The sequence below is a fragment of the Macaca nemestrina genome, chromosome 11 (genome assembly GCF_043159975.1).
Source record: "Macaca nemestrina isolate mMacNem1 chromosome 11, mMacNem.hap1, whole genome shotgun sequence".
Classification (NCBI taxonomy): domain Eukaryota; kingdom Metazoa; phylum Chordata; class Mammalia; order Primates; family Cercopithecidae; genus Macaca; species Macaca nemestrina.
The window spans coordinates 63,157,891-63,181,141 of NC_092135.1; the positions used below are offsets into that span (position 1 = coordinate 63,157,891).

The following is a 23,251-nucleotide window of genomic DNA, read 5'->3' on the forward strand; positions in this document are numbered from 1 at the left end:
AGCATTCCTCCAAGCAATAATAACAACACAAAGTGTTATGTGTTATCTTCTCTAGTGACAAAAACTTATACTTCTCCACAAAGAGATGTGATGTTCATTAACAAAAAGCTTGACATCTAAAATCATTTTATAGGAGATACATGTTACTTTTTCAGATGGCATATAAAGTTAAATAAATCTTAAGTTTTCAATGATGGGAAAAGCTTCCATTCAGTTTAAACATAATGTAAATAAATTTAAATCCCCAAAATACAATCATAATTCTAAAAATTCATACTATAATTCTTCTTAAATGTTTAAATTATAATTAATTAAGGTTGTTTATTTCAAATACAGTGGAATTATGGGTTGTACATCATTTAATTTTATGTGCTAACTGCTACATACCCAAAGGAACATGAATTAAAATGGTTCCACTTTTGACCAGGAGATGGAGCTGTCATGTAAGATGCTGCCTTTATTTATTTATTTTTCTAATTTAGCATGCTGTTTTCTAACAGACATTGGGTACCATCGAATGAGTGTCAGAACAGAAAGCTAAGGTAAAGGAGGGAGGATGCTGTGGTCATCCTTTCTTGTTTTTTTCTTCTTTAATGAGGATAGAATACATGTGAGATTTTACTTTCTACTCCAGTAAAAATTCTGAAGAATTGCATTGAAGACTATTATATTCAACACATACATGGATTCTGTGTTATGATTTACATTTTTCTTTATTTCAGGTAAGCCAGCATGATTCTATTTTTGACTTATCCACTGATTGTTATCTATGTTAAGAATGACATTTAATATAAGATGTGTGCTTTGTTAGCTTGTATTCAGATCTAAGAGATTCAAAAGCTCTAATTCTAGCTGTTGTGCAATTTAAAATCTTCTTAGGCTGAAATGAGCTCTGACTATGACATACCGTATTTTATTATTTATTTGGCTTTCTAGCTGTTGGTGTCTGTCTCTGGCTGTATTTGTTTACCATTTAAAGGTAAAGCTTTCAAAGTGAAAGATGGGCTTTCCTTTCACAAGGGAAATACTGCTCCTTAATGCAGTGAACAAATTGTAGAGATATAATGAAGCAGATTAACATGGCAGTGGCTCTGCCAAAGCCCAGGGCTGAGCCTTCTGATTGCAGCCTCAGAGGCAAGCCAGTATTCTGAGTCCAAAGGCCTTTTGAACAATTTCTGCTGGCTACGATGGTACAGATTGTTTATGTGTTTATTTTTACCTCTTAGAAATAATACGTAAGCCATTTCTCCCACATGAATCAAGATTTATGTAATGTGTTTAATAGACTTGGAATGAGACTATAGACCCTCCCTCCTCCCCCAGTGTGGATGTGAGGAGTATGCTGAACACAAATTAATTGCCATGAAAATTGATTTTTTTCTATATTTTATTGGATTTAGGATAATAGAACTGTGGCCATTTTAAGCAGTTGATATTATAGAAGGTGCTCACATTTTAAATTATTTTAGGTCATGTGACATTATCTGTATTAAAGAGTGGAATGACTCAGGAGGTAGAAGTTGCATGCAACAGCCTAGCTTCTCTCTGCTGCTTCTCGTGATTTCCCTTAAATCCTTGCTTGATTATTATCAGAATAATAGGAATAAAGACATATAGAAATCCTACATTTAACAACCACTGATTTTCATTTAGAGAAATTTAAAGAGATTTTACGAATATTTTAAAAATAGTTTTGTAAGATTGTTTTTAAATGCCTCACTTCTTTCTGCTGTGGAAAGAGCTGTGTGTGTGTGTGTGTGTGTGTGTGTGTGTGTGTGTGTGTGAGATGATGGAGGTGGCAGGCAGTGGGGGTGCATCAGGATGTTTTTATCTCAGTCATTGTTTTCCTATAAAAAGGTAGTTTTGCCATGACAGAGGTTGCGAAAGCTATGGGGAGTGATTTTATAAAATGGTTTGGACAAACCATGAAAAAAACATGTTTTTTAAATGTGTGGAATCTAGAGTTTGTAGTACCACATGGCTCCATATATATGGAGATTTTTAGAATTACAGATATTTAGCCATTTATCCCCATTATCATTTAAAGAAAAGCAACTGTAATTGAGAGATTAAGTGGATTTCCCAGAGTCACGTACTAAATTACAATCAGGCAAGGCTAGAACACTGATTGACAGTTCCATATCTTCCATAGCAGTAACGCAATTTATCTCTAGTGTGAACATATCAGGATGGCATAGAGCAGGTATGCTGATATTCACTGTGTTTGTGTGGGTGCATGTATGTGTGTGTGTTTGGTTGTATTCTGTAAAATAGAGTTTCTTTCAGTATACTGTTGCTCAATGGCATATTACATGAAGTGCTCAATTTTCTTAGGTTTCTTGTCAAAGCATCCAAGAAAACTGAATGACAACTATGGAAATTCTGTTTTTTAGTATGCCTTTTTCATTATTAGGTGGTGTATACTCTTCTACCCTATGCTCATGAATGATATGGATGGCCACATGACTCTTTCCCTCCTACCTAATAGAAAAGATTGTACATATAGGTTAATCTATTGACAACTATAAGAATATCATCTCATGTCCAGGCCTTTCTTCCTTTGTTCACTTACTAGGCACAGGCTTTACCCTACTTCTTCAATATCTTGAGAAAAGAAAGGGATTAAAATGTGTCATGTCTACATATATTTGTGGAATACTGCATATCTACCAAGCGCCCATGGTAGAGATTAAGAAATAATTAGTCACGGAGTTTACCTCTAAGAGGTTAACATGCAAATATACACATGCAGATACCACTATACCTCAAAATAAGGAATGAAGAAAGGTGAGAAAGTGAATGGGACAGGAATATCAGCACCTGTCTTGTGCCAGGCACCATGTTACATCCTGGGATTCAGAATAAAACAATAATGTCGATTTCTGTCCATGGTGAGCTCAGAGCTCAGAGGAAAAGATTTTAGGAGGATGTGACAGTTAAATTAGATCTTTAAGAGTGAGTTGGATATAAATAAAGAAAAACAGAAAGTTGCTTATTCCAGGTACATAGGTGAGGCAAGTAAATACAAGAAAATGGGGAACTGTAGGCATTGTATAGGAAAACTGTAGAGAATGGTAAATAACCCAATATTTTGAAGCTTCTGTTGTTGGTGTTGTTGTTGCAGTTGTTTTTTCTTCCCCTGGGGCAGAAAAATTAAGGATAATGAATTTGGCTTTTGGTGTTATGCATTTGACATACCGGCACATACTCATACACTGGGGTGTTCTATAAGAAGCTGAACATGTTATATCCATGTATCAGATTAGTGGTTAAGGCTGAATATACAGATCTGCATGCAGTTGTGGGCAAAAATTAGGTCACACATAGTTAAACATTAATGGGGAACAAAAGATAAGTGAAGATGACTGGGGGCATAATCTTAACATTAGGAGAGTAAAAAAGTCTAGAAAAAGTATTATTAAATTGTGTGAAAACAATGTGAGAAGTTGATGGAATAACAATATCACAGGAGGCAAAGCAGGTAAATTGAATATCAAAATAGGGATAAGAAGCAATAGAAAACCCATAAAGGGGTTGGTTCATAACAGGATAGAGTAAAGATGATGGATTTAGTTATCATTATCAGGTCATAAATGAATTTTAAGAGAAGAGGTTTAGTTGAATGGCAGAGACAGGGTATCTGAGGACTAAATTGGACATGAGAAATCTGGGGATTATATTTAAGTTTTATGAAGTTTGCCAGGGAAAGGTAGGAGAGATAACATTTTTTACCTTGAGAAAGAAGGTACTATTGAGGGAAATTTAACTTCAATGAGGATTAGGAAAACCTAAGCCTTTTGTAGAGTAAGGTATGAAGTCAATAGAGAGAAATTGAGGAAAGAAGAAACAAAAGTACATCAAGGTCCTGGGAGAGACAGAAGGAAGGTTTGAAAATGCTTTTCCTTGACACAGGAGGAAAGGGTGGTTGATGATAATGAGCAAAGCTGGTGTAACTCACTTTGGGTGGCCTGTTTTTGGAAATTAAATCATTGTCTGTAAGATGAAGTATCTCCTCTATTTAAATCAGTTTGTTCCTCAGTAAAGACTATTTGTGGCATATGGACTTTCTGGAAGAAATAATTAATCCTCAGTATTAAAACACTTTCCTGCAGAATATATTTTAGTCACATTAATTCTTGAATTGGAGAATAATAACACTGTTTCACATGAAGCTTTTACATACTTCAGTTATCAACTTCTTATTCATAACCACCTATTTAAAAACAGGTTCTATTTAAAACTTGTAGTGAATTAGACCAACACATAACTATTATACCTATCTAGTTGATTATTAAGGGCTGGTTTGCCAGCATCTAAATTAATTATTCAAGTTCTTTCCTTCTTTGAATCCTTCAGTTTCATTAGCACTTTCACTAGGACTTGTGTAGAGAGAAAGTCAATGTCATGACCGGGTGCAGTGTCTCACGCCTTTACTCCCAGCATTTTGGGAGACCGAGGTGGGCGGATCGCCTGAGTTCAGGAGTTTGAGACCCACCTGGCCAACATAGTAAAACCCTGTCTCTACTAAAAATAAAACATTAGCTGGGCGTGGTGGCAGGCACGTGTCGTCCCAGCTATTCCGGAGGCTGAGGCAGGAGAATTGCTTGAACCTGGGAGACGGAGGTTGCAGTGAGCTGAGACTGTGCCACTGCACTCCAGCGTAGTCAAGAAAGTGAGACTCTGTCTAAAAAAAAAAAGTCAATGTCAGGAACCTCCTTTCCTTTAGGGAACTAGCTTTCTTATGGAGCGTCCTAGGAGAAGTTCCTTTTTTCTCCCTTTATTCTGGCAGTTACAGAATCCTTGCGTCTTCTTGCAGCCAATCTCCTCTAAGGTGAATGCATTCTCTTACATTCATCTGTCATGATATGGCAGTGGGAAGCCTTAAAGAAGGCACAAGCACTGATGAGTTAAATATATATTTTACTGATAATAATGAATACCATTGCCAATATAGTAGTGGCTATTGAAATATTATTTCTATTAGGAAAAGATAACCTGCATCAAGAATATGAGATGAAATTCTACTAAAAAATGAAAAGTGGGCGGGACACAGTGGCTCTTGCCTATAATCCCAGCACTTTGGTAGGTGGAGGGGGGAAGATCACCTGAGGTCAGGAGTTCTAGACAAGCCTGGCCAACATGGTGAAAACCCATCTCTAGTAAAAATACAAAAATTAGCCAGGTATGGTGGCTGATGCCTGTAATCCCAGCTACTCCACAGGCTGAAGCAGGAGAATCACTTAAACTCAGGAGGTGGAGATTGCAGTAGACTGAGATCGTGCCACTGCACTCCAGCTTGGGCGATAGAGAGAAACTCTGGGTCAAAAATAAATAAATAAATAAAAAGAAAAGGAAAGAAGGAAAATAAAACCTGCTCTCTATAACACTCGTACGTTAGTGTTATCTCCTCTTTATCTATTTGGGTTTAGTGAAATTGGAGGTCAGTGGAAGGAGAGGTAGAGGTGGATTTTGCAAATCAGAAGTACAATTTTTTTCCTGGTAATGTTCCATTAAACTTTTCAGTCAAAACCTTTATGTGGAAGAAGACATAATTACTAACTACATTAATAATAATAAAAGAAAAAATTTTGTTGGGTAATATATTTTTGTTTATTAATGAAACATTTTAGAGAAATGGTTTAAGAATCAAAGATATTTAAGTATATTTTATTTATTGGAATGTGATAAAATATTTTTGATGGTAAAATCTATCCTTTCAGTTAACTGTTTGTACTTACTAAAATAATATTTAGGGCGATAAAATGATCTTAGGATGCAATTGCCCATAAAAAGTGCTTGAATTATTTAGATTATTTTTATAGTTTTAAGTTGTTAAGTCTTTTGCTGGTATCTAGGATTAGTTGGGATTATATAATGTTTTGAACATGAACATGTCTTGGTGTTATTAGCAAATAAGTATACAATTATGTGATTGTGTAATTACTCTGCTACATCTTGTGTTGTGTGATATGTATGGGGAAATGACAATGGAATAACAACAGTTCTCTTAAGCATATATGAAGGGTAGTGGTTGAAATATCATGAAAAAAGAAAGGGAGTTTATGATAATATTATGATAAAAGAAGACTGATACTATCTCTGTTCTCTGAATAAGTGGTATCAAAATGTGAAATATCTAAGGCCTGAAGCAAGCTGGTCAGGGCAATGGTGATGCTATCTCTGTATCAGCTCAGCACATCCAGCTAAAATATTTTCCTTCTTTTCTGTGTGATATGGTTTGGCTCTGGATCCCCACCCAAATCTCACCTTGAATTGTAGTTCCCATAATCTCTACGTGTTGTGCGAAGGACCAGTGGGAGATAATTTAATCACGGGGGTGGTTACCCTCATGCTGTTCTTGTGATAGTGAGTGAGTTCTCACTCGATCTGATGGTTTTATAAGGAGTTTTTCCCTCTTTGCTTAACAATTCTCTCTCCTGACACCTTGAGAAGAAGGATGTGTTTGCTTACCCTACTGCCATGATTGTAAGTTTCCTGAGACCTTCCCAGTCATGCAGCACTGAGTCAATTAAACCTCTTTCCTTTATAAATTACCCATTCTTGGGTATTTCTTCATAGCAACATGAGAACTGACTAATACACTGTGTCTCCCTTGGATTGAGCAAATGAGGGAGCCCAGCAATTGTCAGGCAGCTAGGATCTGCAAGAAGTGCTTAGACCTACACTTACTATTTCCTGAATTAACAGTCCTGGAAGACAGGAGCCTAGTTATATAGACAGGGTTACCATACAATGTGTCATCTAAACCAGGATGTAGTTTGTTAATAATTTCTCCACAAGAACAGGTATAAATCAAGATGGTTCCAGGTAAACTGGGATGCACAGTCACTCTACTTCTAAGGGTCAAGAAACTTTTACATTTAATCAGACTATTCAAATAAATTGTTCATGATTTTGGTGCCTAAGTGTTAGAAACTTAAAATGTGAAAAGACCCATCAATTAGACAAAGGGCATTCAGCTAAGCTGCTCCAATTACTGGCCTTGACAAATCCATCAATTGAAGCCTCTAATGACTCCTGTTGAATCCTTAGGTATATCATCAGGAATGATGTCACTCCAATAATGTTAAGCCTGACTTCCCAGGGAATTCAATTGTGTGCAGAAAAAAACTGTTAGTAAATTATGCTGTTATTACAAACTTAGACTCACAGCATCATAAATCTATTCAAATATAAAAGCAAAAGCAGGATAAAATATGGATTCAAATTATTTTCACATTTGGATATGCATCTTTTAAGGAGTTTTCATGAATGTATAATCCTTAGAAGATAGGAATTTAGCTCCAAGAACCCCAGAATTTTCTCCACTGGCACTTTCTACCCAAATCTCGGTAATGTCAATATGCATATGTATTGCCTCTTAACAGACTATCCTGTAAATTACTTAAATTATTTTCCTCCAACAATCATGTTTTTTTACTTTTCCTCAGACATCCACACCCATGGTTTTATCTTGAAACTCTTCATGGCCAGTAACTGTGACCTGCCTATAATCCTTCCTTCACACATCCTACACCACCTTTCTAGCGCATTTCATCTAGAACTCCAACTCAATCCATTAACCACACCAGGCCTCTAAATCACTGATCTTGTCATACTTTGATAGTCTCTCAATTAATGTCTTCTTCCCTTTCCTTAGATAAATTCCACGGTCATTCATAAAAATCACTCCTTGTTTATACATACACACTTAACAAACTCCCCTCTTAGTGTTTTTTTTGTTTGATTGGTTTTTCGGTAACTGTCTGGCTGAATCTTCATCCTCATATTCAATTCCCACCTTTCTTCATGCCTGCACTTTTGCAGGTGGACACACACACAAGTGGATCCTTGATGATGCCCAGTAATCATGCCACATGTCCCTAGATCACTTATTCTCCCAGGTTCTTGTACTTACATTTCATATCTTTTCTTTTCTCTTCAAACCACCAATATCTCCTACCTTGACTTCACTCTCAGTTGAAAACTTTGTTTCCTAAATCAGTGAAAAAATTGAAACAATCAGAAGAGATTTTTCCCCACAGGTTTCTATCACTACATGTGCCTTCCTACCAGGTTCTGCACCCACATAACCTGACCTCCCACCCATTACCTTAAATCAACTATCCCCATTTCTATCTAAAATAGTTCCTGCATCTGTGCACTAGATCCTATTGCTTCTTACACAAGGGCATTTCTAGAGCATTTTATTTCTCTATCTCTCCTGCATTGGTAATTTTATCTCTTTATTATATTTGCATACAAGTATTTCATTATTGCTCCTATATTTGAATTTTTTTTACTTCCTTCAACTATCTTTTTTAAATTTTTGTCCTCTTTGCAAAAATACTTAATGAAAGTGTGTGCTGTATTCTCTGTATCTATGTCTCTCCTTCTATTCTCTTTTAAATCTACGTTAGTCAGGTTTTTACTCTTAACATTTTACTAAATCAGCTCTTGATAGAAATCTGATGATCACTCTATTGCCAAATTCAGTGGTCCATCCTCAGCTTTCATCTTACTTGACCATCCAGCAGTATTGGAAACAGTTCATCACTGCCCCTTGATACACTGCCTTCTGTTGGATTTCAGGATAGCGCACAATTTTGACTCTTCTCTTAGCTTATTGTTCACTCCTTCACTCTCATTTTACTCTTTACTCTGCCTTTCCAAACTTCATTATTTGAATGTCCCTGGTTCTGTCCCTGATTCTCTTTTCTTCTTTATCTACTTTCTTTTGTTCCCATTGAGTTTTGTGGCTTTAAATGCCATATAAATAATGATGACATCCAAATATTTACCTCCAGTTTTCTGCCAAACTGAATTTGTGGGTCTAACTGATTATTTGGCTGGGATATCTAGAAGACACTGCAAAGTTAACATCCCTAAACTAAATTTCTGATAGTCATCCCCAACCAACCTGCTTCAATCCCTGTTTTCCCCACCTTACTTTTATCAGGAGATAACTCTAGTTTTCCTCATCCTCAGGCTAACAACTCTGGTATCATCCTTGATTATTCTTTTTCTCTTATATCCCACATTCAATTCCTGAGAAATTCCTGTTGATTTCTACTTCAGAATATACCCAGGATCTATGTGCTGCCACCTTCACACTGCTACCCTGCTCAAGCCACCATCAAGTTTCTTGTGGATTTTTGCCTTAATTTCCTAATCGGACTTTATTCTTCTACTTGTCCTCACAATCTATTCTCACCACGGCAAGACAGAAGATTACGCCACATCCTGCTCAAAATTCTGCAAGTGATATCCAGTTTTCTCAGGGTAAAAGTCACCTGACAATTTCCAAAAAGGCTCTATTTAGCCTGGTCTCCATCCCGTTACAGTATTTCTCTGAATTTGTCTCCAGTTTTTCTTTCCCTCACTCACTTACACTATTTCTTGAATATTCCAGGAACACTTCAATCCTTTGGTCTGTTTCCTCTGCCTAGAATAATTTTGCCTTGGGCACTTGCATGACTAACCTCCTCATCTGTTTAAAATCTGAACTCAAATGTCGTTTCTAAATAATACCTACTCTTAACCATCCTATTTAAAATCTGAGCCCTCTTCCTCTAACCTCATTCTTATCATCTCCCATATTCTTCTATACTTTCTTTTCTTTGTTATCATTTGGTTTGCTTTGTTCTTTTTTTCCTTTCATTTCCTTTCTTTGCTTTCCTTCCCTTCTAACACATCACCTTATAGCATACTGTATACATTGTATTTCTCCTGTTGGTAATTTAAGCCCCAAATGGGCAGAGATTATTATGTTTGGTGTCCTGATGTTTCACAAATGCTTAGAACACTTCCTGATCTATAGAAGAGACTAAAAATGTTTGTAGAGTAAATTAATGAATCTTAGAAACTTAAATTTATTCCTTTAAGCATACTAAGGGGCACCATGCTTTCTCTTTCACTTTTATTGGGCTGATTCACATTTACAAATGACCCAGTGCAAATTGCCTGATTTTTCATTCAGTATTTACACCAATAGAAATAAAATGCATATTAGTGTTATAAAATCAAACCTTAAATGAGAGTAAATGTATCATTAATAGTTACTGAAGACCTTTTCCTGCTATGTATGACATTTAATATTTTTCTCCTATGACTTCATTGTTCTTTGCTTGTTCATCTTCTAGATTGTGAGCTCCTCAAAGTCAGGAACTTGGTCATCATATCTACCTCCCAAATACCACACCCAATGTCTGGCACATAAGAAGTTTTAAAAATCTGCTGTTTTAGTCATAGGATGAGCATACACTTAAAATTTAATATCATTCCTGCATATGCTGTGTCCTGAGCTTTCGCTATGTGGGTTGCTTTAATTTTTACAACCATGTGGAGCGAAGCGTTGGTCTCATTTTACAGGTGTGATAAAGCTGGTTATTTTGTCCAGGACTTAATCAATGCAGTGTTCTCACTGTCTAGTCTCTAGTGACCATATCGCAGGAAGTTAATTATACTCCTTTTTTAAAGATAAATTGAAATAATGCTAACAATGCCAGATTTCTTGGAAATGTTTTGTTTTTAGTTTCAGTTAGAAGCACGCCTTAGCTTAGTGTATAAGAGACAATGAACGTTGTTTTCCTGCTCAATTCAGTTGGGAAAGTCGACCTCATCGTTTTGTGCTTTCAATTCCTTAAGTGTAATAAAATTGTTTACTACCTTAGTTTATATAAATCACCAAGATCTCATGGAAGCCACCCAGTTAACTCATCTAAAGAGTCTTCAAGCATGTCTTGTTCTAAATCTCAGCTTAGGTATTTTCCCTCATTTACCACTTAATGTCTATACTACTCTATTTATAGAAAGTCTTACCTAATATAAATATGCTAACTGGCTATGAAAAAATTGATCACTTTCCACATAATCATATACTGAAAAAAGTTTCCACTGAATAATTTCAGTGACTTTTTCTTAATAATCTCCACTGCTTCAGAAGTGTATATAAACTTTTGTCCTAATCAAATCTAACTCAAATGTCACTTCCTTTATGATGTTCTCTCTATTTTCATATGCAGCGTATACTTTCATTATACTCTGCACCTATCTCTACACTTGTAATGTGAAGTAGCCAGATCTATGTGGACCTGAGTCATCTGTCACATTTACTTGTGTACTCTATAAGGACAGATATTGTTTTGTATTATTCTATCAAGCTACCCAGTATCTACATGTACTCTCTTCCATAGGAGGTGATACATATGCTGAGCTCTACTCATTTAACACTTCAATCAAGGTACTATTGGAGTTTCTTAGTTTTACAACATAACTATGTCCTACTTCAAGCGACCTATTAAAATAGCTCTCAATAGTTTGGTTTAATACAACTGCCTTTATAGCTTTTGAATTTAGTGTTTGTTGGAGTAGACTTTAAGGAGATTTGTAAAATGATATGGATATAGTATATAAAAATTTTGGGCCGGGCGCGGTGGCTCAAGCCTGTAATCCCAGCACTTTGGGAGGCCGAGACGGGCGGATCACGAGGTCAGGAGATCGAGACCATCCTGGTTAACATGGTGAAACCCTGTCTCTACTAAAAAAAAAATACAAAAAACTAGCCGGGCGAGGTGGCGGACGCCTGTAGTCCCAGCTACTCGGGAGGCTGAGGCAGGAGAATGGCGTGAACCCGGGAGGCGGAGCTTGCAGTGAGCTGAGATCCGGCCACTGCACTCCAGCCTGGGTGACAGCGTGAGACTCCGTCTCAAAAAAAAAAAAAAAAAAAAAAAAAATTTTTGACAGAAATGTAAATAATAAGTATAAATTAGGGAGACGGTGCCCTCTCACTCTCTCTCTATTACACACACACACACACACACACACACACACACACACACACAAAATCTCTATTTCCAAATCTTGTTCACAAGGAGTTCTGTAACTCCATGAATAATTTTTACAACCAATAACAGATTCACCAATGATAGTCACATAAACATATACTCACAAGTATACACAGCCTAACTCCCCCACATCATTATTACCTATCTACCTTCAATAATGCAACTTATAAAATACAATGACCTGGCTGCTATAGGAAAGGATAAAATGTAGGTTACAATGTTCTTCTGATATTGGGATGGCAAGGAATGTGTATTTTGCAGGAATTTCAAACCCTGAATTGTAGAATGATTTGAGATACCACCCTAACTACCAACAAATTTGATCCCGTGTTCTTCATCATTTTTCTGAGATTCTGGTTTTCCAGATTTCTGACCTTAAATGACTCAACCAAAAAAATCTGCTTATTATTAAAGACCATAAGGAGTAATCAACAGAACAAAATATGATTTAATATAATATTAAATATATTTTGTAACTCAAAACATTCTAAAAGATGTGATAGTTTCTGACTATAATTCAGTATATACTATTTTAGTTTTAGTGACAATGTTTCTAACAAATACAGGAAAATGTTTTGGAACCTAGTGTCCCTTACAGCAAGTATCAAAAACAGACTCAGGAAAATGTAAGCAAAATTAAGCCAAGCCAAACCAACCAATCAAACAACAACAACAAAGTGTGTTGCTGAGTGGCTCATAGACAAGGACAAGTATTTGGGATGTTCTAATATAATAGGTGGTAAGAACCAAAGGAACATCCGTGATTCAAGTGAGAGTGGTGGTGGTAGAAAACAAAACAAAAGAAACGATAATAAGAGTAGAAATAATAAAAGAAAAAAGTCAAAGGGTCTATTTTTATATGTACACTTTCAAAGATAGCATGACAATATTTTCTCTCAAGAATTTCATGCAAAGTGCTGCATATGTTGATATATTAGGTCTCTTCCAGCCCAGTGAAGATTATCTTGGGTGGTTTAAGTTCTCTATGCCATGAGTGAGGTAAGGGCATTTATTCCCCAGATCCTTCCCTGCCAGATTACTGTGGTTAAATGTAAACACCACAACTCCTGCCAAGTGGCCCCTACTCTCTCTGATTCTAGTAATTATTTCCTCCTTTTGCCTCCTGCTGCTGCTAGCCTTGGGGTGCACCCTGCTTTGTTTATTTTCCTTAACCCTAATGTACCTTTGCAAATAACCCTATTTTTGTTTTAATCTCTCAATTAAAATCTCCTCTTCGGGTGTGTCATCTGTTTTCTGTGAAGACTTTGATTAGTATAATAGCTAACATTTATGAAATATTTACTATAATGCAGGCACTGTTGAAATAATTCACATGACTCCAATTTTTTGATCCTCACAACATTTATGTGAATTAGGTACTCTTATGACTAAATTTAAAGTATGAGGCTACTGAAGAACATAGGGTTTAAATACCTTAATGATCGTATAGCTAAAAACTAAGACAAAATAAAATCCAGGAGTCTGACCCCAGAGCAGAGCTTAGATGTGATAGTAATTAATATGATTTTAAAGAAAATCTTATATTGTTGGTATCTGTATAAATCCCATAGACAAGATCTAAGTACAGAAAAATAAAATAGAAAGAAGTCAGGAAAATTTAGTTCACAGGTAATAAAACTAGACACAGACACCCAAATTTAGAAATATCCCATGCACATATTCTGCATATCTGAATGCAACAAGATATTATTAAGCATCTTAATTATTTGGAAAAAATGTAGAGCGGACATTTTTTCAACATTTGAAGAAAACCTTTAACTAATATAAATATATCATACAAGTTAACTGAAAAATCTATCTGCTGTCTATCCTCATGTTCAGTTATCAAGTATATATCATTTAAATTTAAGATTAAAAAAGCACTACTTAAATCCCAAAGACTCATTAAAATAAAACTAGCAAATGCACTTTACTTATCAGTTATTTCCCTGAAAATGCACATTCTTTTTAAATTAATTTTTTATTTAAAAAAGAGCATCATGCCATTAAACAAAAAAGGAAAATTTTATTTACTGGGAAATTCTTGCTGATTTTTACATAGGGGTGTGACCAAAAAGTCAGATTTTTATTTTTATTTACAGTAAGGAGATATTTTATCTTCAGGGATGATTACAAGGTGAGGAAAGGGCAAGGATCTCAAGAGTTAGGCAAAATTTCTTTTTTAGAGAGAGGAGTAAACAAGGCTAGAATGAACTGGGTGGGGGGAAGAGAGATTTAAGGGTGGCATGATCTGACAGAGAATGTTACACTCTGAGATCAACCTGCTACCTTGAGGGACTGTGTAAGGGGGGTGGCGTGCTGCCTCATCCTGAAGGTAAGTCAAAATTCAGGGATTTGGGGAAAGTAGAAAATCTTAGCCAAAATTTGGTTAATAAGCATTTTGTTCCCACTGGTCAGTGGGGACAGGCAGTTTAGCTGATCATTTATGAGGTAAAGAACAGGAATTTTGAAGTTCTGTGTTGGGTCTCATCATAGGTAAATGTGGGACATTTGTAAGTTTTGCCTATGCCAGATGGAGAAGGGTCATTCTTTATAGTAATTTCCTAGAACATGAAAGGATAGGGGGTTTCTTATTATTTCATCTAGATAAACTGGAGCAGAAGATGATTTCACTGGTTTATTAAACCCCTCAGGGTCTTCTACCTGCCCTTCTTAACCTTTACATTCCAAATTTGCTTCTGTCTTGTTTCTAGAGCCGGTAATCTTTCTTCCATGAAGTTTATGAAATTCTTCATGACAGGATATAGACTTTGACAGTTCTGTTTTTGATGTGCATAACACCTACCAGATTGATTTGTGATAATATCATTAAGAGGCCACTTATAGCCTATTTATGACTCAGCAAACCATGGTCTTTTACAGCCTCTTTTAAGATGGTTTGGAGAGATAAAGAATAATATTTCATGACATGTAAGAATTATATGAAGTTTGAAGTTTAATGTCCATAAATACAGTTTCATTGGGACACAGCCATGCTCATTTTTATATAAATTTTCCATGACTGTTTTCATGCTATAAGGTGAGAACTGTATACTTGCAACAGAGAAAATATGGCCCACAAAGTCAAACATATTTACTAAATCATCCCTTATGGAAACTAAGTTGCAGACTCTGGTCTATGTAGTCACATTACACTATAATTATCAAGTATCGGTGTTTGACAGTATTTAAATTTCTGAATGAATGAATCTATGTAGAGAAATGTATAGGTATATCTATATTACTGATATTTCCTATTAATTTTACTATTTTTCTGTTGATTTTTTAGCTTTTCTAGGTACATAATTTTGTCTGTAAATAATTAGGACAATATATCATGCCTTTCTTTTCTAATATTTCTAAGCAATCGTTCCTTTACTTATTTCTAACCAATGTTTTCCCCCAGTTATACTGGCAGATTTTCCTGGAAAGTATTAACAGTGCAAATTTCCTGCTGTTTCCTAACTTTGACATAAATATTTATAGTGGCTCTTCACTAAATCACATTTACATCAATATTCTTAGTGATATATTGATGTAAATTTGATTTCAGACAGAACAACTTCATAATGTAAGGATATTTCTCTTTACAAAGAGAATTTATAATAATTTATAAATAAATGTGATATCTATTAAATGACTTTTGAGCATCTAGATGTAGTTCATATTCTGTTTTGGCCAATTAATGTCATGTATTTCATTAATATATTTTTAAGTACTGCATCATTTTTTCATTACTATTTTGGATCTTATTTTGGTGCATTATGTTATTAAGTAGTTGTATGTTTTATTTAAGATGTTTATAACTGTACTTATTAGTGATATTGGCTGTACATTTTCATTTTTGAGGGTGATCTTTTGGCAAAGTTTTACTATGAAATTTAAATTTGCTTCCAAAAATTTTTTTGAGTAATTTTCCTATTTTTCTATCCTTTGAATCTGTTTACAAAATGTGGAAATAAATCGTTTCTAGATAATATCAATATTTATTTGCTAGAAAATAAAAACTCACCTATAAACATATTTTATTATTTTAAAGTGGGTTTACATATTTCTTTTAACTCATTTCCTTATTAATTGCCTGATTAAGTTTTCACTTCTTACATCATTTTGACAATTTCACTTTCACAAACATACACATTTTGTAGAAAAATTCAAAGATTTTAATATAGTTAATAATTTTGTTTGCATACTTTTGGTGTCTCAAAAGCCAAGAAACATGATTTCATGTCTTCTACAATTGTGCTGGGTTTCTAACAGTTTTGCATAATAATGTATTACTATTAACTTTTTGATTTTATGACAAGTTTATATTTATTAGAACATTTACCTTTATAAGTACAAAATTACCTTACTTAACCATTTAAGTTTTTTGCATTGAATCATATTTTCTGTCTAATAACATTGTAAAAGCTACATTTTTGTTTGTATTTGTTGATATATTTTTGTCGATTTTTTATTTTTAATTTTGGCAGTTTGTTCTATGCTTCTTCCAAATAAACAACATCTGTTCAACTTTTGCATTGTGATCTAATTTGGTACTTTGTGTTGGTTAATTATAAATTAACCAAATCAAAATTTATTGTCTTAGGTGTCAGATAATATTTGATTTTTCTTCTCATAACTTGTTTTGTGGTTTCTACTTCTCTTATATTTTTCCTGATTTTCCCATTGGGATATATCAACTGCAGTTTTTCCCTTCTTTATTTTTTCTTCTTCTATTTTTCTAGCTTTTTGGAATGCATGTATTGCCTTATTTCATTCCATTATTTTAAAAGAAACCATCAGCATCATAAGTGAAACTACCTATTAACTACCCTTACATAAGATAAAAATATTAAATTTTTTCTTTCCCTTCCAACTATTTTCCAGTTTAAAAAAATGCACATGATTTGGTATTCACATTAATTTTAAAAATGTTCTCCATAAGTGTATTATTTTATAACCTTACTAACAACAATTATTAAAATATGGCTCTATGGTTTAACTCCACATCCTAACAATTATTAAAATATGGCTCTATGGTTTAACCCCATATCCTAACTAAGGATATTACCATTATTACTATGTATTACAATTTCTTCTATCATCTTCTGTAGAGCTGAAGTGTATCTTAGAGTCACCTCTTCATGAAGGACATATTGATGATATATTTTCTCAGCTGTTGGTATGTGAAAATATTTCTGTAATGCCCTCATGTAATAATGATAATTTCAGTTTATACACAAATATTTTTCTTAAAAATGTATTTTGTTCTTTTATTCTCAGACATCTAATATGGAGAAGATAAGATACAGCCAGATTTTTGCTTTTTTTTCCCCCTCCTTGAAAGCAAACCATTTTCCCCTACCAGAAACTTGATGGATGTTTTTCTTTATCCTTTGACCTTCTCTAGCTCAATATGAAATGTTTACATTTGGAGTTCTTTTCCTTTTTTTTTCTTTTTCGTGTGTGTGTGTGTGTGTGTGTGTGTGTGTGTGTGTGTGTGTGACGGAGTCTCTCGCTCTGTCGCCCAGGCTGGAGTGCAGTGGCGCGATCTCGGCTCACTGCAACCTCCGCCTCCCGGGTTCAAGCAATTCTCCTGTCTCAGCCTCCTGAGTAGCTGGGACTACAGGCGCCCGCCACCACGCCCGGCTAATTTTGTATTTTTAGTAGAGACAGGGTTTCATCTTGTTGGTCTGGCTGATCTCAAACTCCTGACCTCAGGTGATCCGCCCGCCTCAGCCTCCCAAAGTGCTGGGATTACAGGCTTGAGCCACTGTGCCTGGCCTATTTTCTTTAATGTAAATGCTATTCCATGACCCTGTTTGATTTACAGACTCTTTTTTGTTAAAAGATTTCATTGGTTTTTGAGATTAGAATTTGTTGCAACAACTGTGTTAGCCTTAGTTTTTCCTTTTCAATTTACTATGTTTAATGATAGCATCTTCAGGGCTTTTGCACCATGTATATATCTTTACATTGTTAATAATTATTTCCATCTGATTAACTTTTTACTCTGAGGTATTGGGAAGCTATCACAGACTTCCATTTAACAAACTTAATTTCTGCACTTCCAAATATGCTTGTTATTGTTTATACTGAGCTTACGAATTTAACTATTTTTTATAAGTATCCGTGTTATATCAAACTGGACTCCCTTGCTAACTGCCAGCTTTCCTTTCATAATTAAAGTGTCCTCTTTAATCTTAATCAGAGTGTATTCTAACATTAAAATGGCCTCTTCTGCTTCTTACTTTGAACAACGGTATCTTTTCATATGTTTGGCGATTTTTTTTTCTTGCTTACTCATCATTACAGAAGATACTCTATTCTGTATAACATTTGTATTTTAGATGATTCTATCGAATACTGCTCATTTCCTGAAAACATCTAAAAGTCTTTTAGGCTGAGGAGAAGCTATAATTTTGTTTTAACAGTTACTAGTTCAACTTGTAACGAAATGAAAACTTTTTTTTAAAACTTTGCTCATTTAAATGTACAGTGGCCTAAGGAAAATATGAACCAATCACAGCCGAGTCTGTGTAGGTTTGACGGCGAGGACTCAGTTGCGTTCAAGGGTAGTGGTGTTCCTGTTCTTTGTCTGACATGACTGTCTGCACCTAAAAGCTGGGCACAGACTTTCCCATCTGGTGGGAAATATTTCAGAAACATTAGTGAGACTTGCAGTGTCCTGCTATTGCTGCAAAACTTGCTCTTCCTTCAACCCTTGCTATGGAATTCAGGTGTAATTGTAGTGTTCTACTGGCACATCCTTTATTTACAGACATACTTCAGAGATATTACGGGTTCAGTTTCACACCACCAGAAAAGCAATTATCACAGAGTGAATCACATGATTTTTTAAAAATTTCCTAGTCCATAAAAGACTTATCTTTTTTTTTTTTTTTTTTTTTTAGACAGAATCTCGCTCTGTCGCCCAGGCTGGGGTGCAGTGGCGGGATCTCAGCTCACTGCAAGCCCCGCCTCCCGGGTTTACGCCATTCTCCTGCCTCAGCCTCCGGAGTAGCTGGGACTACAGGGGTCCGCCACCGCGCCCGGCTAATTTTTTGTGTTTTTTTAGTAGAGACGGGGTTTCACTGTGTTAGCCAGGATGGTCTCGATCTCCTGACCTCGTGATCCGCCTGTCTCGGCCTCCCAAAGTGCTGGGATTACAGGCTTGAGCCACCGCGCCCGGCCTAAGAGACTTATCTTTTTTACTTTTTAATCATAGCCATTCTGACTGGTGTGTGAGATGGTATCTCGTTGTGATTTTGGTTTTTCTTTCTGTGTGTGTGTGTGTGTGTGTGTGTGTGTGTGTGTGTGTGTGTGGTTTTTTGTTTGTTTGTTTGTTGTTGTTGTTGGTTTTGAGACGGAGTCTCCCTCTGTCACTCAGGCTGGAGTGCAGTGGTGCAATCTCGGCTCGCTACAAGCTCCGCCTTCCGGTTCACGCCATTCTCCTGACTCAACCTCCCTAGTAGCTGGGACTACAGGCGCCCTTCACCACGCCCAGCTAATTTTTGTATTTTTACAGAGACGGGTATTCACCATGTTGTCCAGGATGGTCTCGAACTCCTGGCTTCAAGTGATCCACCCGCCTTGACCTTCCAAAGTGCTGGGATTACAGGCATGAACCACCACACCCAGCCTTATTGTGGTTTTGATTTGCATTATCTAATGGTCAGCGATGTTAGCTTTTTCTTCATATGTTTGTCGCATGTATGTCTTCTTGACATGTATGTCATTTGAAAAGTGTCTGCTCATGTCCTTTGCCCACGTTTTAATGGTGGCTTTTGTTGTTGTTGTTTGCTTGTAAATTTAAGTTACTGATAGGTTCTGGATAGTAGACCTTTGTCGGATGCATAGTTTGCAAATATTTTCTCCCATTCTGTAGGTTGTCTGTTTACTCTGTTGAGTTTCTTTTGCTGTGCAGAAACTCTTAATTTAATTAGATCCTATTTGTCGATTTTTGGTTTTGTTGCAATTGTTTTGGCATTTTTGTCATGAAACTTTTGCCAGGTCCTATGTCTAGAATGGTATTTATTATCTTACCTTCTAGGGATTTTATAGTTTTAAATTTAAGTATTTAATCCATCTTGAGTTTATTTTCTATATGGTATAAGGAAGTCATCCAGTTTCAATCTTCTGCATATGGCTAACCAGTTATCCCAGTATTGTTTATTAAATAGGGAGTCCTTTGTCCATTGCTTGCTGGAGAGATTGCAGAGAAAAGGGAATGCTTATACACTGTTGGTGGGATTGTAAATTAGTTCAGCCATTGTGGAAAACAGTGTGGTGATTCCTCAAAGAACTTAAAGCAGAATTACCATTCAACCCAGCAACCCCATAATTGGGTATGTGCCCGAAGAAATATAAGTGGTTCTACCATAAAGACACAATACACATGTATGTTCACTGCGTCACTATTCACAATAGCAAAGGCATGGAATCAACCTAAATACCCATCAACAGTGGACTGGATAAAGAAGATGTGATACATATACACCATGGAATACTATGCAGCCATAAAAAAATCATAAGATTATGTCCTCTGCAGGGACATGGATGGAGCTGGGAGCTATTATAGTAAGCAAACTAATGCAGGAACATAAAACCAAATACCACATGTTCTAACTTACAAGTGGGAGCTAAACAATGAGAACTCTTGGACACAAAGAGGAGAACAATAGGCACTGGGGCCTACTTGAGGGAGGAGGGTGAGAGGAGGAAGAGGATCACAGAAAAGTGCTTATTGGGTACTATCCTTATTACCTGGATGGCAAAATAATCTGTATCCCTGTTACATGCAGTTTACCTATATAACCTTCACATGTACCTCTGAACCTAAAAGTTAAAAAAAGACCTATGTTTATACTATACTGTAGTTTATTAAGTATGTAATAGAATTACATCTGAAAAAACAATGTACATACCTTAATTTAAAAATATTTTCTTGCTTAAAAATGCAAATGATCATCTGAGTTTTCAGCAAGTCATCATCTTTATGCGGGTGGAGGATCTTGTCTGGATGTCAGTGGCTGCTGACTGATCAAGGTGGGGGTTGCTGAAGGTTGGGTGGCTGTGGCAATTTCTTAAAATAAGACCACAGTGAAGTTTGTTGCATTGATTGACTCATATTTTCATGAAAGATTTCTCTTTGGCATGCAATCCTGTTTGATAGCATTTTACCCACAGTGGAACTCCTTTTAAATTGGAGTCAATCTTCTCGAAACCTGCCACTGCTTTATCAACAAGTTTATGTAATATTCTAAATCCTTTGTTATCATTTCACAATATTCACAGCACCTTTGCTGGGAGTAGATTCCATCTCAAGAAATCACTTACTTTGGTCATTCATGAGAAGAAATTCCTCATTCATTGAAGTTTTATCATAAGATTGCAGCAATTAAGTCACATTTTCAGGCTTCACTTCTAATCTAGTTCTCTTGCGATTTCTACCACATCTGCAGTTAATTCCTCCACTGAAGTCTTGAACCCCTTAAAATCAACCATCAGTATTGGAATCAACTTCTTCCAAATTCCTGTTGATGTTGATATTTTGACCTTCTCCCATGAACCATTTATGTTCTTAATGACATCCAGAATGGTGAATTCTTTCCAAAAGTTTTCCAATTTACTTTGCCCAGACTCATTCGTGGAACCATTATCTATGGCAACTGTAGTCCTACAAAATGGATTTCTTAATAAGACTTCCAGATCAAAATGACTCTTTGATCCATGGAGTGCAGGCATGAAAACGTTAATCTCCTTGGAGATCTCCATCAGAGCTCTTGAATGACTAGGTGCATTGTCAATGAGCAGTAATATTTTGAAAAGAATAGTTTTTTTCTGAGCGACAAATCTTAACTGTGAGCTTAAAATATTCAATAAACCATGCTGTAAACAGATGTGCTGTCATTCAGACTTTATTGTTTCATTCACAGAGCACAGGCTGAATAGATTTAGCATAATTCTTAAAGGCCCTAGGATTTTTGGAATGGTAAATGAGCACTGGCTTCAACTGAAAGTCACCAGCTGCATACAGTTATCCCTCAGTATGCATGGAGAATTTGTTTCAGGACTCAGATGAATACCAAACTCTATGGAGTCCCTGATATAAAATGGTGTGGCGGCCAGGCCTGGTGGCTCTTGCCTGTAATCTCAGCACTTTGGGAGGCAGAGGCAGGCAGATCACCAGAGGTTAGGAGTTCGAGACCAGCCTGGCCAACGTGATGAATCCCCACTGTCTACTAAAAAAAAAAAAAAAAAAAAAATCTGGGGTGGTGGCAGACACTTGTAATCCCAGCTACTCGGGAGGCTGAGGCAGGAGAATCAATTGAACCCAGGAGGTGGAGGTTGCAGTGAGCCAAGATCGTGCCACTGCACTCCAGCCTGGGTGACAAGAGTGAAACTCCGTCTCAAAAAAAAAAAAAAAAAAAAAAATGGTGTGTGTAGTATTTGAATATAACCTAGGCACATCTTCCCATATACTTTCAAACATCTCTACGTTACTTATGACACCTAATGCAATGTAAATGCTATGTAAACAGTTGTTATATTACAATGTTTAGGGAATAGTGACAAGAAAAAGTTGGCTGTACCTGTTTGATACAGATTCAATTTTTAAAAAATATTTTTGATCCATGGATGGTTAAACTCCAGATGCAGAATTCACAAATATGGAGAGCTAACTATACTTCTAAATTCCGTAATTCTCAATTTTATCTTTTGTAAAAGAAATGGACTAGATTATCTCTAAAGTGTCTTCCACTTCTACATTTCTTCCAGTCCATATTAATAGGACTATTGTTAGGCTGATATCTGTTTCTAAAGTACTACAGAGTAAATCAACAAGGAGAAGCAAGGTTCTCTTCTTATTTAGAAGGCCAGAGATTGCTAAATACTCCATTTCTGAATTATAAGTGAAACAGGGAAGTTATATACTAGGTTATTGGTGTGCTGTTAAATGCTTTAACCCTGGCTTTACTCTATTAACTTTATATGTCCTTTTTTAATGCTTTTCAGAAATAAAATAAGGTGAATCACCTCAAGTGGGGTACACCAATGAGTTGAGATCAATTTGGTCATATTGACCTTTGTTGATACAAATTATCTTTGTCACAGAATATTGTTATGATTCCATTACCTCCTCTTGTACTTGCCTGAGCATCCCATTGTTTTAGTCACTTTGCATCATTGTGTATGATGTCAGATGTGTTTCAGATGGTTAAAAAAGAGAAAAGAAACATTTTAGTCCTACCAAAATGTTGATTTGCAATAAAAACTCTAATTTACTGTGGCTCTGGGTATTGATTAATCTATACAATGAAAATGGCTTTTGAGTGCTTTGGTTATCTCTCAGTTGAAATGATCTCTATTTTTTAAGCTGGTAATAACTGAAAAATGTCTGAAGTGAAAAAAAGGGT

The 23,251-nt window shown here is 35.8% G+C and overlaps 1 protein-coding gene across 3 annotated transcripts in view; it reads left to right on the plus strand.

The window, feature by feature from the left end:
- Window positions 1-490: 490 nt before the first annotated feature.
- The window catches only part of LOC105483315 (sodium voltage-gated channel alpha subunit 2), a 163,579-nt gene continuing 140,818 nt past the window's right edge, over window positions 491-23,251 (plus strand). For all 3 annotated transcript variants that reach the window (XM_071072873.1, XM_071072871.1, XM_071072874.1), the window contains exon 1: window positions 491-722. Coding sequence is in view for 1 of the 3 variants with exons in the window: in XM_071072874.1 (XP_070928975.1) it covers window positions 697-722 (26 nt within the window). In the remaining 2 variants the exon portion in view is untranslated. The remainder of the gene's footprint in view (window positions 723-23,251) is intronic.